At 41.1% G+C, this 20369-nt stretch overlaps 1 protein-coding gene across 2 annotated transcripts in view; it reads right to left on the bottom strand.

The window, feature by feature from the left end:
* The window catches only part of ASIC2 (acid sensing ion channel subunit 2), a 560786-nt gene that overhangs the window by 116753 nt on the left and 423664 nt on the right, over positions 1-20369 (bottom strand). For both annotated transcript variants that reach the window (XM_075277142.1, XM_075277141.1), the window contains exon 2: positions 18810-18960. In XM_075277142.1, coding sequence (XP_075133243.1) covers positions 18810-18960 — 151 coding nt within the window. The remainder of the gene's footprint in view (positions 1-18809; positions 18961-20369) is intronic.

Genomic DNA, 20369 nt, shown 5'->3' with positions numbered 1-20369 from the left:
ATCCTGGGAAAGCTGGGTTGCGGCGATTGAGCCCGTCAGTGCCACGTTACACTGACAAGCTTCTCCCTGGAATTTAGCTCTTACAAGAGCTGTTGGTTGTCTTCTCCTTCCTATCCTAGCCTGTCCCTGCCTACCCAGAATCTAAGCCCTAGCTAGCTGGACGGAAACCTCCGTCCTCGGTGAATTGCAAGCTCAGAATGACGCGAACCTGGGCGGCGCTGTTCTTTTAAATTAGAGGTCACATGTTTTCGGCAGCCAATGGGTTTTGCCTACTTTTTTCAACGTCACCGGTGTCGTAGTTCCTGTCCCACCTACCCTGCGCTGTTATTGGAGCAAAAAAGGCGCCAGGGAAGGTGGGAGGGGAATCGAGTAATGGCGCACTTTACCACGCGGTGTTCGATTCGATTCGAACATGCCGAACAGCCTAATATCCGATCGAACATGAGTTCGATAGAACACTGTTCGCTCATCTCTAGAACTGATATCTATGCAACCGGGGCACACACCAGAAAAGCTGAATTCAGTGCACTGTCAGCTTTCCAGCGACATATAATACGAGCAATGTTAGAGGACATGAATGGTCCTCTTTAAATAATGGCCACAATACAGTGAGGAGCCAGTGATACATAACATATGACAATCCTAAGATGTGGGACCCTTAATTGGGTTTTCCCTGTTTTCATGTTTCTTCTCACCTCCACTTCTTGGTTTTCAGCTCAGGCCAGAAGAATGCTCCCAAGATGGACACTATATTTGTCAATTGCACAGTTATCTCTGGATTTACATCCAGAATTAACAGAGTCACTGATCAAGGCACTGTTCCATTCCTTATCAGAGCTCAGCAACTGAGAACACTTTGTAGAGAGAGAGGGAATGAGAAAGACAAAAGAGTATAGATGGCCAGGAACAGGACTGGATCATCATCCCAACCAGAGAGGTGGTCTGGTACCTAGGCAACTAGCTGTAAACACTAAGGAGACATCGTGAGCAACATCTGACAAACAGAACACTATAGATAAAGCAATGTATTAGATAAAACACTTCCGTTAGCTTGAGCTAGAAATTTAAGGCAAGGGCTACATGCTCCTGCTGTGTGACTAAAGATCACCAGGCCGCCTTGCGACTCCTTCACACATTTTAGTGAATGGAGCCATATTTTGACCCTGAGTGTGCCAAGATTGTGACTTTATGTTGAACATCACTCCACTTTTCTTCACGCAACTCACTAACATGAATGAAGAAGTCAGCAGTGATCATCGAATGGGAATGAAGTTGCGGCCAAATCACATTGTAACCCTACCCTAAATACGATCCTGCAGACGCAAATAACCTTTTGAAGCAATGACATGGAGGGCTTCTGATCATTCTATAGAACTCTTTATTACTGCAATTCTGACACAAGGACCCACAAGCACCTTCCTTACACAATCTAAGACAACCTGCCAGCCACATAATGGGACCTCAAATGTGGACTTTCAATCTATCAGGGGATGACAATAGCTTTTTTACATGCAAGGACATTCTGTATGTATTATGCGGTTTCTGTTGGTTCCCTGGATGATCTCATACCCCTTTTAATGTGTGGTCAAAAGCTGAACTATTTTAGAAAATTTACAGTAGTCATGAAAATGGGATGATTCACTGTCCTAGGCAGTCCAGGGTGTCAACCGGAGCCTGCAAGGGGACAATTTTTTTGTCGTTATCTCTTCCTCACCGTTCTTTATATTTGCTATTATTTACTTGGCCTTATTTGCCCTCTGCGCTGTTGGCTGCATTTATCTGGGGTCTGAGCTGCACAGGACACAATGGTCACCTGTGGCTTATAGTATGTGTGACCCAGGGACTACACAGCTGACCTCCAATGTGATGTACCATTCATTGTATATAACCGCATTTTCCTATGGAATATTTCTACTTATTAGACTTGATATGTTTTATCATCATTTCCCTGTATCAGTCATACCTATGGACATCTCAGAATTGCTAGTTTTTCAGCTACATCTTTATGCGTCAGGTTCGATACATGTCAGACCAGCACTAAAGAAGCATTTATCTTTCAGACTTTTTCTCCATTTTTGCTTGCCTTTTCTTTATTTCACTGCTCATTTCTCCCATTTCACCGTGCTTTCTGTATTAGGTCTTGTTAAAATGCAATAAAGAAATATTGTATAAAGGAATAAGTGTGAGAATGTGTGCTCTCTAGTGTAAACTATAAGGATATTAAATGTGACAGAAACATTCTGTGATATGAGAGCAGATATGAAAGATGGCAAAGTGGAAGTTCAAGCTGAGGGCTTTTGTTACAGTTTGCATGTTCCTGTACTAAGCTACAGCGCAGAGATCCCATTATTCAATAATTTGATATTATTGGAAATGTCCTGAACAAATAAATCAGTTTTTTTTTTTGGAGATTCTTGATTTGTAAGCAAGACTGCTGTGGCCCCAGGACATGATTGAATGGCTGCAGAAAATGTTGTCTATACAAGTAGGACTGTTGTGATAGATATATTACAGTATTAATGACTGAATTGTATTGGCTGCATTTCTCACACTATTCCCTGAGAAAACATTATTGTTGTTCTGTTGACTATTAACCTGCTGGGTAAAACCCATACAGTAAATTGGTTTGAAAACTGAACAGATTGCCAGGGTAGATTGCTGAAATCACATCATAAAGGCCGACATTGGCATTGGCATTCTAGGGAACAATGATGCATATTAGGGATAGTGCACATTACTAGAGATGAGCGAGTAGTATTTGATCGAGTAGGTATTCGACTACGGTACTACGGTATTCGAAATACTCATACTCGATCGAATACCACTCACTATTCGAATGGAAAAGTTCGATGCAGAACCAGCGTTGATTGGCCGAATGCTATACAGTCGGCCAATCAACGCTGGTTCTTCTCCTACCTTTAGAAGTCTTCTCCGCGCAGCGTCCCCGTGGCGTCTTCTGGCTTTGAATTCACTCTACTAGGCATCGGGCCTGGGTAGAGTTGACTGCGCATGCTCGCGCTACAAGAAAATGGCCGCTTTGAATCCAGCCCGTGGACTTGGTAAGTTCTATTTGATCGAATGTTGCCTACCCCTGAAACAAGCATTTTTCCCCCATAGAGTATAATAGGATTCGATATTCGATTCGAGTAGTTGAATATTGCGGGGCTACTCGAAGCGAATATCGAACATTTTACTGTTCGCTCATCTCTACACATTAGCATAGTAGTCAACTATGGGCTGGTTTAGTATCTTCACTTGTCTTGAGGGTTTTTTTTTTAGGAATGTAGAGTCTTTTTTACTTGTTTTATATGATTGAAGATGTGAGAAAACAAACTAGAGGGCACAGTAATGGACAACATATTACAAAAGTACAATACCCTAGAGAATGACGTGGCAGATAGAGACAGCGTATGGTAGCACACAAGTGCCTAAGGGTCTGTAGTATTGTAGGTTACTATGACTGCTACTGGTAGCCTCTAAAGGATTGTGCAACACAAATAGAGATAACATTGTGCCATATTAAAACATAAAGCTAGGGATTAGTCATTACCATTGCACAACTATTGATCGTTCTTTATACAGTGCAACCAGTATAAAGCCACATCTTCATCTTTTTGATCAGGTCACTTTCTCTAAAGTTAGTTTCAGGACAAGAAGCAAAAGAGGTGAACCATAACACTGAATAAAGTCAGCGGCTGTGACGAAAAACAAAGTGCAAGAGTCAACCATCTCCAGAGCATCATAGAAAAAGTAAGGCACCGCTAAAGTCCGTGACTGTACAGACCTGATATCACAAAGAATTATATTTACAAGTCCCGAATGCATTCACCCAAAGAAGAAGAAAATGTCCTGCAAATAAGCGTTTCTTTAACAAAAATGTGATGAGTGTCTGGAGATCATTTAAGATCAAGGAATTACAACTAGAGATGATCGAACAGTAAAAATGTTCGATGTTCGATATTCGATATTCGTTACGAGTAGCCCCTCAATATTCGACTACTCGAATCGAATATTGAATCCTATTATACTCTATGGGGGAAAAATGCTCATTTCAGGGGTAGGCAACATTTGATCAAATAGAACTTACCAAATCCATGAGTGAGGGTCGGGCTGGATTCCCCGAGAAGTCTTCTCCGTGCAGCGTCCCCGCGGCATCTTCCGGCTCTGAATTCACTCTGCCAGGCATCGGGCCTGGGCAGAGCCGACTGCGCATGTCCGCACTACAAGAAAATGGCCGCTTACAGTCAAAGCCTGGCAGAGTGAATAAAGAGCCAGAAGATGCCGCGGGGATGCTGCGCGGAGAAGACTTCTAAAGGTAGGAGAAGAACCAGCGTTGATTGGCCGACTGTATAGCATTCGGCCAATCAACGCTGGTTCTGCATCAAATTTTTCCATTCGAATAGCGAGTAGTATTCGATCGAATATGAATATTTCGAATACCGTAGTATTATACTATTCGCTCATCTCTAATTGCAACCATATTTGTATCGGTCCTTCTAACTGCAATGGCTCAGTTATTGTATTGGTCTCCTCATGTTGGGAAGAGATATTCCATGGATAGCCTACAGCTTTTTGGCCAAGGTGCCACTATATTCTCTGCATCACCACCCTCCCAAAGTTATGTCCCTGGGGAACAAAGGATTGCATGGGCAGAATCAGTTAAAATAAAGCTTTACCTCATTATACTCAAGAAGCAGCAAGACACACTGGGCTTTGGGTCAGAACTTAAAAAGAATGGAAAAGTCAGTGGAAAATGCCGATTCTATATGAAATTCAGGCATATAACGGCACAGTAGGTCCCCAGAGAAGTTCATGGACGCCATATCACTGCTGTATAAAGCGTTGGAATAAATTTGTATGCATGAGGTCTTTGTCTGAGGCAGTTGTTAATACACGGCCTGTGAAGAGTTGCCCACTCAACAGCTGGAGCATTAAACTGTATATCTGGGCATCACCAGTTCCTTTCAATAAGTTCAGCCATGTCCTTGGCCAATATACTCTCAACATCGTAAATGAAAAATTAAGCGCTGTTCTGGTAACTACTTGTAATTGTTTATATGAGCCAGTTTTGGTCTACGCTGTTTTATACTTAAGATATATTCCTTTTTTAGAAAAATCCTCTATAAAAAGATCCGTCCTCTATAATTGTAATTATCTAATCACCTATTAACTGCCAGGACGGTTCAAGGAGAACTTGGGAATTGCGAAACCCAGTAATAATAAAAAAAAGTAAAAGATAAGTCACATTTTGTAATAAAAGGCAAGAATAAATCTTAGGTATTCTTCCAGGAAATCACAAGAATGATTGGAATATCACAGTGATTTAATGGTGGTGACTCAATATGGTAGTGACATTGGTGCAGATACAATAACATATTACAGTACTCTACCTCTGCGGCCATTAGTCTCTAAATCTGGATGGCAAAATACTAGGAAATAGAAGTGCTAACTTATAATTGTAAGTATAATAATTACTAATCAAGACTGCCTGTTGTAGATACTTATTCTCTTAAAGGGGTACTCTGGTCATTTTCAGTCACCACTTCTCCAAAGAATATGGGATAACTAGCTGATTGGTGGGGAGCCGCTCATGAAAACAGGGGGGTCTTGTATACCCAAATGAATGGAGCAGCTGATCGTGTATGTGTGGCTATTCCATTCATTGTATAAGACTACTGAAAGTAGTTGAGTTCTTTACTTGACTATCTCTGATCTTCAAAGAGGAAGAATAGAGGGGTAGCACACATCTCAACATGCCACTGAATTCCGCTGGGGAATTGGGACCCCTGCCCTCTTAGTGATCACGGCTCAAAGAATTAACAGGTTTCCCCCTATTCTGTGGATAAAGGGTCATTTGAAATAACTGGAATACCCTTTTAAGCCTGTATTACACGTTCTATCAATAAACTGAGGAGAAAAAGTAAATGAACTATTCTATAATATACACATAGATGTAATAGAGTTGAGTAGGACATTTGGGTCAACTCATTATGGAATTAATATGTGTTGTCTGTGGTTAACTCCTTTAACCTAAGTACTTATGCACAGTGCCCATAGAGCAGCGGAGGTAGTTTGCACAATGCCCATGCACCAGTACGAGGAGTCCCTTTGGTTTCATACTGCTGTGCCGTAGACACTTTACAAGCCACTGCAGGGTTCCACTATAGCACCATAATAGGCTACCTTCTTTGTCAGCATGCTATACATATCTTAAATGGATAGTACACTGACCCATTCTTCGCTTCTGGTCCCATACACACAGGTCCATCTCCATCATAGGTCCATGTGGGAGTCCATGTCTCTAAAGGCAAAACTCCGGAAAAGTCCTGTTCCTTATTCCCTTTTGTGGTATGGGCATATTTACTGAAATGCATAGGTCCATGCCAGATATGGACAAGGCACAGATACCATTCATTTATCAACATGGTTGTGTATGTGTAGCCTTACTAAGATATTCTCCCCTAAAAGCAATGCTTCTAGGGGAGAATAGCTCCATAATACTGCATACTGTGACAGTAGGAGCCAAAGACCATTATGGGTATCATATTAGGGCTCTATGCGATGTGTATAAAATAAACCATGGAAGGATAAATTCAGTCTATATTCTTTATGTATGGCCTTATGTATGTGCTTTGTTTTTAGATCGGCTTATTCTATCTTCCAATCTATTGTGCACATGGAGATACTGACAGGCGGTTTTCCCAAATGCAAATAAAAGCGCAGAACGAGTGGTCTATAAAGGATGTTTTCCAAAGAGAAAATCCAATTATATTGGATTACATGGTCGAGTGATATCAGAAGGCCTTCACATGCTTTACAAGGGATACGTTCAATGATCCCTTTGATAACCACATCCTACCATCTTCTAAGACTATGGTTAGTGGTTAGTGGCTGAGGCAGGCATATAGCTGCAGGCAAAAAGCATTTGGATTGCAGATGTTTGTGTGGACAGGTTTTCAGGAAGAGCGTTATTCTTGATGATGGACACATCTTAGGAGGCTCAGGAATAGGCTTAGAGGTCTTCATGTGGACATATTCTTATATATTTGTCAATTATCATTACAGCCATGGTGTGTGGAGACGCTCAACAGCAAAGTCACATCTAAGTAATAAGGTTGTATAAAATCTGCTGAAATCCTACAGAAGACATTTAGTAAGACCCTGTAGTCAGGATGCGGAGTACCTACTTATGGTGCGGCAGTTTTTACCACAGTTCTTGGTAAGAACGGAGTGCCATATAATCTAACATAACAATATCAGTGACTTCTACTTTGCTTATTGTTATCTATTTTCAGTAATGGTTAATTGGTTTATCTATATATGCATCTTGCAGCATTTTTATGAAATTATCCATACTCTCGTTTTGGAGCGTGTTCACACACATTCTCAGTGCAGATCCGACCCGTTAGGTCAGCACCAACTCTTTTCAATCATGGTTAATTGATATCTAACTAGACGTAGTACCTGCCTTATATCATTTCACTCCACTTATTTTTAATAGTGGCGATCAATTGCTAACAGGCAATATTAGTTTTACGCCACACAGAGCAGCTTTTATAGTTACTGCTGCTGTTTACTACTGTGCTGTAGATTATTTGTTCCACAATTTCTGGGAAATATTATTACGATATATCTAATCCTTTGAGGATACAAATATTCTCTAATGGTGTTCTTCTTTTCAGTTATGTCTTAATATCTGTTTATATTCTGCAGTTTTTCATAAAATTCATGTCCTTTGCGGTGCTTGCTCTCAGCAAACTAGGAGCCAATGCTTCATGCTTACTACCTATGTGATGCAAGCATACGGACACTTATAAAGAGTCTTGTTGGTTGTGGAGCTCTAGGCTATGACTACCAATACCCGTTTATACTTTATAGTTACATACAAACAGGTTATTTGTAGTGTAGTGTGATATGGGGTTGTGTTTAGCCAACTCACTATCCTGGTGATGCAGCCACACAGCTTTATATATTGTGCTTTGCCAGTGTTGGCTCTCATACGATTACTAAGAATCTCATGTCTAGGGTTTAAAAGATGTAAGAGAGACCCTAGTCTTTTTCTAGCACATGTTTCATACTGTGATCCTTTGGAATAAAGTCTGAGTTTTTAAACTGTTGCTTGGATGAGATCTGGACACAAGGGGGCAGATTTCTGAAGACTTGTGTTAATGCCAGTCTTCATAGTCTCTCAGCCTGTGCCTCATATACGATACAGCGACATACTTCCATCTAAATAAGGTGCACACTCCACCAGGTTGTGTACGTATGCCAGGTCATAGCTCATTTATGCCTTCACCATACACCCTTTTCAGAGAAGTGGCAAAGGAGGCACAAAAATTAAAAGTTGCATTTTTTGTGCAAAATAATTACCATATATACTTGAGTATAAGCCGAATTTTTCAGCACAGTTTTTGTGCAGAAAAAGCCCACCTTGGCTTATACTAGAGTCAGACAAAAAAAAAAAAAGTTTGTTTTTTTTTATTTTGTTTTTTTAGGAGGGGGGGTCTATGACCAGCCACAATATCAATGTATAGAATCTCCCATAAAAAAAAAAAAAAAAAAAAAAAAATACTGAATATAGGGTATCTGCAGTGCTCCTGTTCCGTCGGGAAGGGGTTAATAGGAGCACTGCAGATTCAGCCAGCCTGAATTCCAAGTGGGGAAAAAAAAAACAGTCCTCAAGCTCAGGGAAGGGGCAGACAGACAACCAAAACACCCCCTCCCCTTCCCCAGAAACTACTGGACCCAAAAACTCAGACCTTTTTAATTTTTGAAATTTTCCAGTAGCTGTTGCATTTCCCCCCCTCGGCTTATACTCGAGTCAATAAGTTTTCCCTGTTTTTTTGTGGTAAAATTAGGGGCCTCGGCTTATATTTGGGTCGGCTTATACTCGAGTATATACGGTACTTTGAAAACCGGCATAGAAAGCATAATAAATCTGCCCCAAAACCTCTTTATTGGAAGAGGACCAGATTACAAAGAGGATCACCGCGCTCAGTTGATGGATAATAAGAAGACTTTTATTTACTTTTTTATTTACTTTTATCAGTGCCCTTTCTCAAGTGGATGCATCCAGCTCGACGTGAGTTAAGTACATACACTTGAGAAAGGGCACTGATGCCCGAAACGCGTTGTGTTTCTTTTATCGGAATAAAAGTCTTCTTATTATCCATCAACTGAGCGCGGTGATCCTCTTTGTAATCTGGTCCTCTTCCAATATTCGACTGACACCGAAGGTGGCACAGGATCCTGCAGTCTCACCATCAAGGGCAGAACCCCCCTCCATAAGTGGTTCAAAAACCCAAATATATGGTTGTATACACAACCATCTGAGGTGAGAGTCCATCTTACCTTATTATTACTATTTCAAATTTTTGCACAGTGCTTCACCATATGCAGCTCGGTGCTGTTTTTTGTTTTTTGTCTTATTTATCCAAAACCTCTTTACTCATTGTAAACTGTTGTGGTTTTGGAAATCTAAGCATGTTAATTATACCTAAGGAAATGCCGGCGGATTCCTCATAGGTATAATGAAAGTAGAAAGTCCACAGAGGAAATCTCTGCAGATTTTCAATAAATAAACACTACAGGAAAAGCCATGATGTATTGCTGCCACGGTTTTCCTGCTGCGCTTTTTTGCTTTGGCCCGCTACACGGGGCCTCAGCTTGAGGAGCTGTACTCCAATTGGTTGATCTGGGAAATTATGTTTTTTTTCCCTTCAAGTAATTTCGTAAATCTCCCTGATTGTCTATCAAGAATTTCATATTTTCTTATGAATTATCAGCACAAAGCCACTGTTGTATTAAGAAAAAAAAAAATGTTTCAGAAACGCAGCACTTTTTTTTTGTTGCATTTTTTTGAGCCAAAGATAAGAATGGCTACAAAAGGGATGGGAAATATACAGTAAATACTTATATTTCTACCATCTACTCAATCCACTCCTTAGTTTGGTTAAAAAAAAATGCTATGAAATCTGTAACAAAAAATGTTGCGTTTCTGCAATGTGGGACCCCAGCTTCTTTTCAGTTACAAGCACTTAAATCTGTCAACTATGACAAATTCTATCCTATCCCTTAATGGGGTTGTGCCAGAGATTAAACCAGATAGAAGATAAGTGTCTGAATGGTAGGTGTCCAGCTCCTGAGAATGAAGTCTTGAATCGCCCTGCTTGAATGAAGAAGCGTTCTCTCACATGTGTTACCACTTCATTCAGTTCTGTGGGACTGTCGTAGATAAATGAGTGTTGTACTTAACTTCTCTTTGTGTGCCGTTCCATGCAAAAAGGGCATGAAGTGCCTTGTTCCCATGATCATGGTCATCCCAATGGTTGGACTCCACCAAACAACCTATCACCCATTCCATGAATAGAAATAAGTAACTAAAAAGAAATTATTGGCAAAGAAAAAAAAAACAAATTGCACCTTCCTTGCCAAAGTATAATCATGACACATAAGAAATAAAATATAAAATTTGTAATATTTTCAATTATCCCCCCAAAATAATAGTCCATAAGGAATAACCTTCTGTTATAAACCTGGAGATAATAATTGCGCTCCATGAGTAATAAACATGAGCGTGCCCTGCAGTAGGCCGAAATAACAATGCCATTACCGAGTCTCGGACGCATCAATATTCTTCCCTCTATCTCAGTGTGACAGTGTTTACAAAATGTTCTTTAAATTGAATCTTCCTTTAAACCTATTTCATCTGCCGCCAGTTATAGATCTTTTTCTTTTTTTTTTTGCTTCTCTACAAACCTGTCACCAAAACATATTTAATGGGTTTGAATTGTAAATGAGATCTCTCTGTGGGTTCGTTAAATATAATTAGAATTCATACATCCTTTGATATCTGCCATATTAATGTATATTTACACAGAAATGCATAGTGTGACCACAAGCACCACGTCTTCACTTATACTGTAAATTACTTTCCATCGCGCGACTGCAAATCTCAGCAATATACGATTGGTTTCTCCAAATATGAATGATTTTTATTAGATGAAACGCAGCAGACTCCTAGCATGCTTGTACCTTCTTTTTCATAGGTAAATTGCCATCGTGGGCCCTCATTATCTTTATATTTACATGGTCTCACAAGGTGAGTAAAGAAGAAACCAGCTGTAATGGCAATTATTTCTAGTTTCTGCTTGGACATTAAACAATCTTACGTGTCTTTTCCTAAATCTTCCCAAGTGAACAATGATGGATATTGTGAGTGATTCATAATCACAGCGTGGGGACTTCAATTCCCGAGAGGCCGGACTCATACTGTGCATACAATAGAAGACAGCCTATATTCTCAGCAGGTAATGGTTCTGCTTACTAATGCCTGATATATTGTGGACAACATAGACTGGAATTGTTATACTGATTCTATGGATTGCTCCCCACATCAGTTATTCACCCCCTTCCTTATCTCAGCCTTTAAATGGGAGATAACATTAATTGAGTTTCCTCTCTCGGAGATACACTGCAGATACTTGTGAGTTGTGTCCTCCTTTACCAGTAACAACAACAGAAGGCTGGAAAGCCCCTGTGTATACATATCTGCTGTGGTCATCTGTTACTCTTGGTTCACTTCTGCCTTTGGTAATCCATTCGAGGGAGTCCGCATGCCCCCCCTTCCCTAATGGACTCCAGAATGCATTTGCAAGCGGTGTGCAGTGAAAGCATAGACTATAATGGGGTCCGTGTGCTTGTTGCATGGTGTCCACATGAATCATGCGGAGAGGAAGGTAGATTGTGAAGTACTTTCCTGTCTGCATGTTCCCTGCAGAGAGCTCGTGGCAAGCACATGGACCCCATTATAGTCCATAGGGATCCGTGTGCTTTCACTGCACACTCCTTGCAAATGCGTTCGGTAGTCCATTTAGGGGGGTCCCCATGTGGATTCCTCTGAACGGATTACCGATGCAGTTGTGAACGAGGCCTTACTTTATAAATGCAGAATACTACTATTAGACAGTGAAAAAAATAGTGAAAATTTAGTGGTCTCCAGTCTTTGGCACTCCAAGCATACCCTGACAGCTGCAGGTATAGTAGTCCCAAAAGAGCTTTTCATTATCATATGCTGTATGTTATGCTGTACAATGTGGATATCTACAGAAGACATCTCCTTATAAATCTTCCAAAATTAACATGTTGGTGTTTAAAGAGCACCTTTCATGTCCTCGGGCACACAGGGTTTTATACACTGCTGACAGTGTGCTGAATACTGTCCATAACTCTGTACTGTTAGAGGAAGCGTTCCTTACTCTCCAGTGATGATACTGAGCAGTGAGGAACACCCCCCCACCTGACAGTACTTGTCCATAGACTAGTACAGGAGGAGGTCGTCCTTAATGCTCAGTATCATCACTGGGCAGTAAGGAACGCCCCTTCTGACAGTACAGCGCTATGGACTCTACTGTCACAGCCCAGCTATACTGTCATAAATTCCCCTCTGACAGTGAAGAGATTCCAGTAACAGCACCAATATCTTTTGCCTCGGGACACATAAAGGGAAAGCTGAATTCAATGTACTGTCGGCTTTCTAGTGGTATATAAAACCATATGTGCCTGAGGACATGAGAGGTCCTCTTTATAGGATTATGTAGTTACAAGAATAGCTAAAATGGAAGGTCCACCAGAACAATTGTAGGTCTAACATTTTATGCCAACTGATTTTTTATTTTTTTTAGCAGGTCTACAAAGGAGTTCAAAGCCTAGGAATCGTGGCATAGCCTCGGGTTTACCCTTGGTTCACATCTGCTTTTGGTAATCCATTCGGGGAGTTCGCATGGGGACCCCCCGAACAGACTACTGAACACGTTAGCAAGCGGTGTGCAGTGAAAGCACACGGACCCCATAGACTATAATGGGGATACGTGTGCTTTCACTGCACACCGCTTGCAAATGCGTTTGGTAGTACGTTCGGGGGGGGTCCCCATGCGGACTCCCCAAAACGGATTTCCGACGCAGATGTGAACGAGCCCTTAGGCATTTTGATGCAGTATTTGAAGCAAAAACTAGGAGCTCTATATAGAAAGTAACTGCATGTCTTATAGCTACATCTATTTTGATTTGAAATTGTTTTCAAAGAACATATATCTGTTAGCAGACCTATAGTCTTAGGGTGCATTCACACTGAGTAAACGCTAGCTTATTCTGAACGTAAAACACGTTCAGAATAAGCGGCGTCTAAAGCAGCTCCATTCATTTCTATGGGAGCGGGGATACGAGCGCTCCCCATAGAAATGAATGGGCTGCTTCTTTCACTCCGTGCAGTCCCATTGAAGTGAATGGGGAGTGCCGGCGTGTACGCTCCGGCATGAGCAGAGCTTGCCGTATACGCCGGCACTCCCCATTCACTTCAATGGGACTGCACGGAGTGAAAGAAGCAGCCCATTCATTTCTATGGGGAGCGCTCGTATCCCCGCTCCCATAGAAATGAATGGAGCTGCTTTAGACGCCGCTTATTCTGAACGTGTTTTACGTTCAGAATAAGCTAGCGTTTACTCAGTGTGAATTCACCCTTAGATATGCTTTTATTACACTGATCTGTTTTGGTGATGACGGCTATGTAATCTTTGGCAACATTTCCCAATAAGCACTGTTCGAAAACATCCACATTTTAGCAGAGTCACTCTACTTGACCCTCATCTGAAAGTCTTTCCTTAAAGATGTGAGAAAACTCTGTTAGGTAATTACCAAGTATGCCTGATAGTCACTAAGCCTGATTAAGGAATTCAGTGAGGGAAAAGGAATATATTCCAGCACGGAGATGGCACACCTCAGAGTCTGACATCCCTCATTATGTTATTTTTTATGATATTACTGCTCATGTTCTACAACGGCATATATAATACTAATTAGATCACAAGCTGCAGCTAATATACAGCAAATAAAACAATACTTTTCATTCTTGAACTTGATACATCGCAGGCTTAGAAAATCTGGAACAAAACCAAGTTCTAAGGATGAGCTTATGAATTTCAAAGCGTAGTATGTTGCGTAACGCAAGCTCAGATCAGAGCTTTTTGAGGAAGAATAAAAGAAAGGGAATGAAGCAGAAATGCACAATCTGAGTTTACATGAACAAATTTGATTTCAAAATAAAAAAAAAAACACATCCAGTATAAGATGAAATCAGTCTCCCGAGGGATAACCGGCCCCATTGGGTTATGGCTGCTCGAGAATGACTACTGATCCGTCTATTCATGTTGGCATTTTAATTCACGTCAGATGGAAGGTCTGAAGGGATTTTAAGAGATTTGATGGGATTGGTCATTGAATTTCAATGATCCCACGGGCAGGCTGTAAAGTTGTGGATTGAATAGCGGTTATGTTGCCTCCACTGGAATTTGTTTTATAAAGCCGAAACATTTTTGTTACAGTATTTCATTTATAAGCAATGGCAACAATGACTGAAGCCAATAGTCATATAAGGCTAGGACCCACATAGCATAAAAGCTGCAAAAACTGAATTACCTGCAAAGTGGAAGGGATTCTGGTTAACCCCATCCATACATTGCAGGAAAAAATGCTCATGTTTTTGTAAATCACCGTATGTCAATTATATCTAGAAACACTGGAATTTTCCTATAGGTTTAATGGAAGCAGAAAGTCCACAGAGAAAAACTGGACTTTTTGTGAAAAACGCTGCGGGAAAATCAGTGGTACACTTCAGCCATGTTTTTTTACTCAGTGCTTTTTGGCTGCAGCTTGTTGCCTGTGGCCTTAGCCCAACACAGGCTTTGGATAGGGTGACGAATTATATCCGGCTCAGGTCCACAAATCAGCTGCCAATAAAATGACCAACATGCGCATTTGCCTGGTATCTCATGGGGTAGGGGGCATTTATTGTATTCAAAACCTAGAGTTTCTACATGTGGACAGTTCCCCTTCCAGAAAACAAACCTTTCCCATCTTATAAAGTGATGACATATTGCTAGACTATGCTTTTAGTTTATAAATCATGGAGTTCTGATCTCTGGGATCCTCACTGTGTAAGACGGGATTGTGTATTGTTCTTGTCTAAGTTAGGGTTGGTTCACATCTGCTTTTGTATTCCGTCCGGGAAGAGCCCGCATGGAGACCGCCGAACAGAATACAAATGAGGTCCGTTTGCTTGCCACACGATGCCCACACAAATCATGCAGACAGGAAAGTAGATTGGGAACTACTTTCCTGTCCGCACGATCCCTGCGGACATCTGCCGGTAAGCACACGGACCCCATTATAGTCTATGGGGTCTGTGTGCTTTTACAGCACATCGCTTTGCACTTGCGTTTGGTATTCCATTCGGGGGGTCCCCATGCGGAATCCAAATGCTGATGTGAACAGGGCATTATACTTTCACCACAGCTCCAGGTCACCCAACTATGCAGAATGGAGTCTCACTGGTGGTGTTTATAGATAACTACTTGTCTAAAAAGTGTCTTAGCCTGAATGTATACAGTAATACAGCATTGCAGTGGATGATGTCATGCAGTAATATAGGAATTTCTATAGACATCCAAGAACTGAGACATGGGATTCATGCCTGAACATAACGCATCAAAAGCAACTCTCTAAGAATTCATCTGCATTGAGTGGGCAGGTAGTAGTGGGAAAACACACAACTATCTATAAATGGACTCCCTCCAGCCTACGCATGGCATTTCGACGGGTGTATTTATACAGAATATCAAACGGAGAGTGAATTGTCTTCTGCATGTAATATTTACTTTACTATGCTTCATGCAACAATATCTGTCTCCCAGTGAAATTATTTTACACAGCCCCGGACATGGACATCTTTAATTAGGTGTATAACACATTAATACATGCTATTGTATTGCCTCGTAGTCCTTTATATTTTCGTTTGGCTCAATACAAATGTATTTATTGTTTGACTACGATCTGAGCAACTTATTGTATCCGCATACACATAAAATGTCAAATATTCTTTCTATGAGCATTGGCCTATGGGGTGATTAATAGCTTTTTCTGCATGATCCACTTTTAATAAACGTAATGAAATAACAAATATAAATGTGGGTGTATGGTAATAAAAAGACTGTTTGACAATGTTTATATACAGATAGCCTAAAGGGTCAAGAAAAAAACAAAAACAACTGTTCAATATTGCTGTTTAATATTGCTGATGCATCTAATATCCCTCCGGCTATGTTTCTGTATTATCATTTTGTAGGCCTCCTCCATACAGCATCAGCTGATGCGCCATAGTCAGCCTATATTAATCCAGAGGATAGACATTGTTGCTTTCTGGTTTCTCTGGGGTCTCTGGTTTGTGGTTTCTCTGGGGTCTCTCTGTGCTGTACAACATGCAGTGTTACCGCCCACTTGGCTAGCATACTCTAAGTTGTATCAACACTAAAAGGGGCTTCTAACTTTGAAATGGCTCAATGGATTTGGGTAAAAAGCATCAAAATGTGAAGGCTTTTGAGAGCTGGAGACAGATTAAAGTTGATAGGAGTCACACCATCTTGAGCAGAGAGCATACTGTGCACATGTACAACATGCTTCCTGCTCAAGATGGTGTGACTCTTATCAACTATAATCTGCATTCCCCTCCTTTTAGGGAACATGATCCACATGACTGCACAGTACAAAGCCTTACCCTTTCTAAGATTAAATACCAATAGATAATATTTAATAGATTTGGAACTTTAGAGTCATGTCCATTTACCAGTCACTTGTATTAAGAGGTCTGTATATGATGACAGAATCCTGCCATTTTCTCCATCTACCATGCCAATGTCCTGAATCTGGGGTGAACAGTACCGATAGAGCAATGTCTAGCACGGTGGTTCTCATTTAATCCACCCTTCCGATAATTGACCCTTTTCCGTGCACAGTTTAAGCGCCGTTCTCCAGGCTCCCCATGCTGGACGTTCAATTCCCTCTAAAGCCCATCTATATGCTCATTAGCGAGATAGCTACAAACAGTTTAATTACTAGTACAGGCCGCTGCCAGTGGGAATCACAGGATCCAAAGACATGATGCATGCCCCGAATGTGCTGATCCCAAGGACAGATGGAAAGTCCTTGATGTTATGCCAGGCCAGAAAGCACTCCATTCCACGGGCACAACAGGTATCTCAACATTCACCTCTATGTAGCATGTTCCCTGTAATATATAACAATAGGGGGCTTCTATTTTGGAGTGGGAGATGCTGAGAGTGTGAGCGTTGACATTTTCCAATGCCAAACTAGCAGAAGGAGGTCCTTTAAAATAACTTTTCAGTGCTGCACAAATAAAAAGGAGCGCATTTTAATCACAATATCACCGATATAAAGCAGGCATGTCAATGGTCCGATTGCAAATTGTTTATGTGTAAACTGCTGTCCTGCAGGCTGCTTTCCATCTCCAAATCCCTGTGCAGTTCCAGCGTCTACCCACACACCTAGTATCTGGAGTGCGGCACACAATAACAGCTCAATATTCTATGTATAATACAATATGTGCCAACCAGTACTGTGGCCTTCAAATACTCTGTAATTTCTACATATATTCTAAAAAAGCGACTTAACCTTATCTAGTAATGTCACTTGTATTGTTATAATGGATTAGACAAACAGGTGGTCATGGACACATGACAACTTAAGCAGAACCTGCTAACAGTCTGTGGGTCTCCTATATGACAGATGTCAGGGAAAGAAAGTGTTTAGAATATTGGTTTTTAACAGATCTGATGATTTTTCTCCTATATCAGTATGTCTTTGGAGTATGGGAGGAATCCCACGCAAACACAGGGAGAACATACAGACTGCTTGCAGATGTTGTCCTTGGCAGGATTCAAACCCAGGACTCCGGCGCTGTAGTGCTAACCACTGAGCCACTGAATTGATGACTTTGTTCTTGCAGAGATAAGCTGCCACATTCTTGGCCGAGTCAAGCCTTCATGTCTATGGTGAGATTGGAAGGGATATCTAAGAGCTGTACAAGTGCTTGGCCAGCAGATATCTCATGTGTATGGCCACCCTCAGGGCTTGTTCACATCTGCGCCCGGTCTCTGTTCTGCAGGTTTCTGTTTCCTGCACAAAACAGAGGCAGGAGACGGAAACCTGCAGGACTCTTTCATACCCATTCATTTGAATGGGTTTGAAAGATGTCCGGCCGTGAGCGCCGGTGAAAGTTTTATGCTCTCCACCGCGAAACCATTTTTTTAAAATCGGACTCAGATTCGGACATGCAGTACTCTGTGTCCGATTTAAAAAAAACGGTTTCGCGGCGGAGAGCATATAACGCTCACCGGCGCTCACGGCCAGACCTGGTCTGACAGCTTTCCGTCTTCTGCATGCAGAAGACGGAAAGCTGAGAACGGAGATTGAACGCTAGTGTGAACCTAGTGTTAGCTGTTATAGCTATTGAATTATGCCCATATTACTTACATAACGTTGTGCCGTAACCATAGTACCTCTGAGTTCAGCAGCTGTATAAATAATATGCATATATTCCTGACAAGCCGCATAGCCTTGTCACTGAGTGTTACTATTATAGATTCACCCTTGACAACTGCTACTTTGTTCTTGTTAAAATGTAACCTGCTGTCAACAATGACTGACTCAAGACTCTTGAAAATATTACCTAACAGGGCTATAGAGGAAAACAAAATGGCTGCCTTCAAACATCCAAATGACTAATATAGGCTAAAGGATAGCTGAGAAACCACCCAGAATAGAACCCTTTGTGCTTTTCTTGAACTTTCTTTGTTATTTTCCTTCTCTTTACAGAACAATCCTACAATTCTGTATTAGCGAATTACACGGACGATATGATTCACATGTAATAAAAGACATCTTCACATGCAATCACATACCTGTCTCTCCCCAGATAGGAAGATATTCGTCTTGCTGGATGTCCAGCATGATTTCTAGGCCATTGCCAGTCCCTCCTTTTACAGTGGTCAGCAAAGGACGACCGTCATGTCCAGAATTAAACATGTAACATTTACCATATCTTGTGAACACCTAAAAAAGGGAAGCAGAGAAAGGGAGCATTAATAATTCATCAAAAGACAATATTTAATCTATCACCCTCATAAAAGATTGATAATTCCAGACGTAGCTCGCTGTATGACAGACTGCCCTCTACTTCTCCCACTGTGAGGCTGCTCTAGATTTCATCTCATTCTATATATTGCTCACATATTGCACTGAGCTGCAGTCCCCCAGTGGAGCTTACAGTCTAATGTTCTTACCCCACTCATATTTTATGCTAAGCCAATTACTCTACAAATAGTTTTACAAGGTCAACCATTATTACCGTCTCAAGTACACATTTTTAGAGATACAACCATGCTCTGCAATGTTGCCCGCTTTGCTGAATGCTATGTAAACGTCCCACTTTAATTCTAAAGCTTAAAGTTGTTGGTTCTTAGCATGGTAGGTGAAGGCAGGTAGGAGCGCACAAGCATTTTAGTCTTGATAACCACATTCTTACATGATACTTTATTAAGGAAATTATTAAACTATTTCCCGGGACCCCCATTGGTCCGGCAGATTTCTATTATTTGCACCAACGTGTTACAAGTGTACATTTCCATTTTTCTCACATACGGACAATCTTGAATGTATGTAGGTGAATTTTACTTCAGCATCCATAGCATAGAAAATGTCTCCATTGACTTCTTTTAGCCAGGAGCTACACACGTTTTAACACGATTTTGTAGCAAGAATGTTAATATGAAGTGACTGCTGCATTTGGGCAGTGAGCGTATTTCTATGGACTGCAGATGAGGCTCTTCAGTTAAAATCTCCAAGAAGCCAATGTTAAGGCTTGGTCTTAGGCTACTTGCATACAAATGTGGGCATGTACAGGGTTTGTGGTAAAACAGTGTGGATAGCACATGGATCATATGTGTATGTTGCCTGTGCCTCCAAAGACCCAATGACTTACTTCAGTGATACAGGAAGATATAGGATTCAGGCACATGCCCCATATACAAACCCATGATAACACATGGACATGTGTATGCGACCATAGAAATTAATGGAACAGAGTACTAATGATACGGTCAAGGCTGTGTTTATGACTAATTGGCCGATAATGCTGGGTAACTGTCGTCATCCTAAATAATTAGGCTGAGTGCCTGCAGTAAGGAAATGACACCAAACACACAATGTTGGTATTAGTTCCTCTCTCAACTAAGGACAAAATACTGACGCACTTTTATGGGGTTAAATAGCAGCAGAGAAAGGAAGAGAGATAACAACAATGTAAGTTTTCATATTCTTTCCTGATTGGTATGGTACATCTCAATCAAACAGAAAAAGTTTAAGCAGTTCCATATATAGCCAGCTGCTCCCTGTCCTGCGTGGTAATCTTATCTTCTGGTAGCATTTGTTTTTCTTGCACCCATCCGGGATGCAGGCGCCAT

The sequence above is a fragment of the Leptodactylus fuscus genome, chromosome 6 (assembly GCF_031893055.1).
Source record: "Leptodactylus fuscus isolate aLepFus1 chromosome 6, aLepFus1.hap2, whole genome shotgun sequence".
NCBI lineage: Eukaryota > Metazoa > Chordata > Amphibia > Anura > Leptodactylidae > Leptodactylus > Leptodactylus fuscus.
The sequence above is the reverse complement of the archived record's forward strand: the minus strand, read 5'-3'. Positions and strand labels throughout refer to the sequence as shown.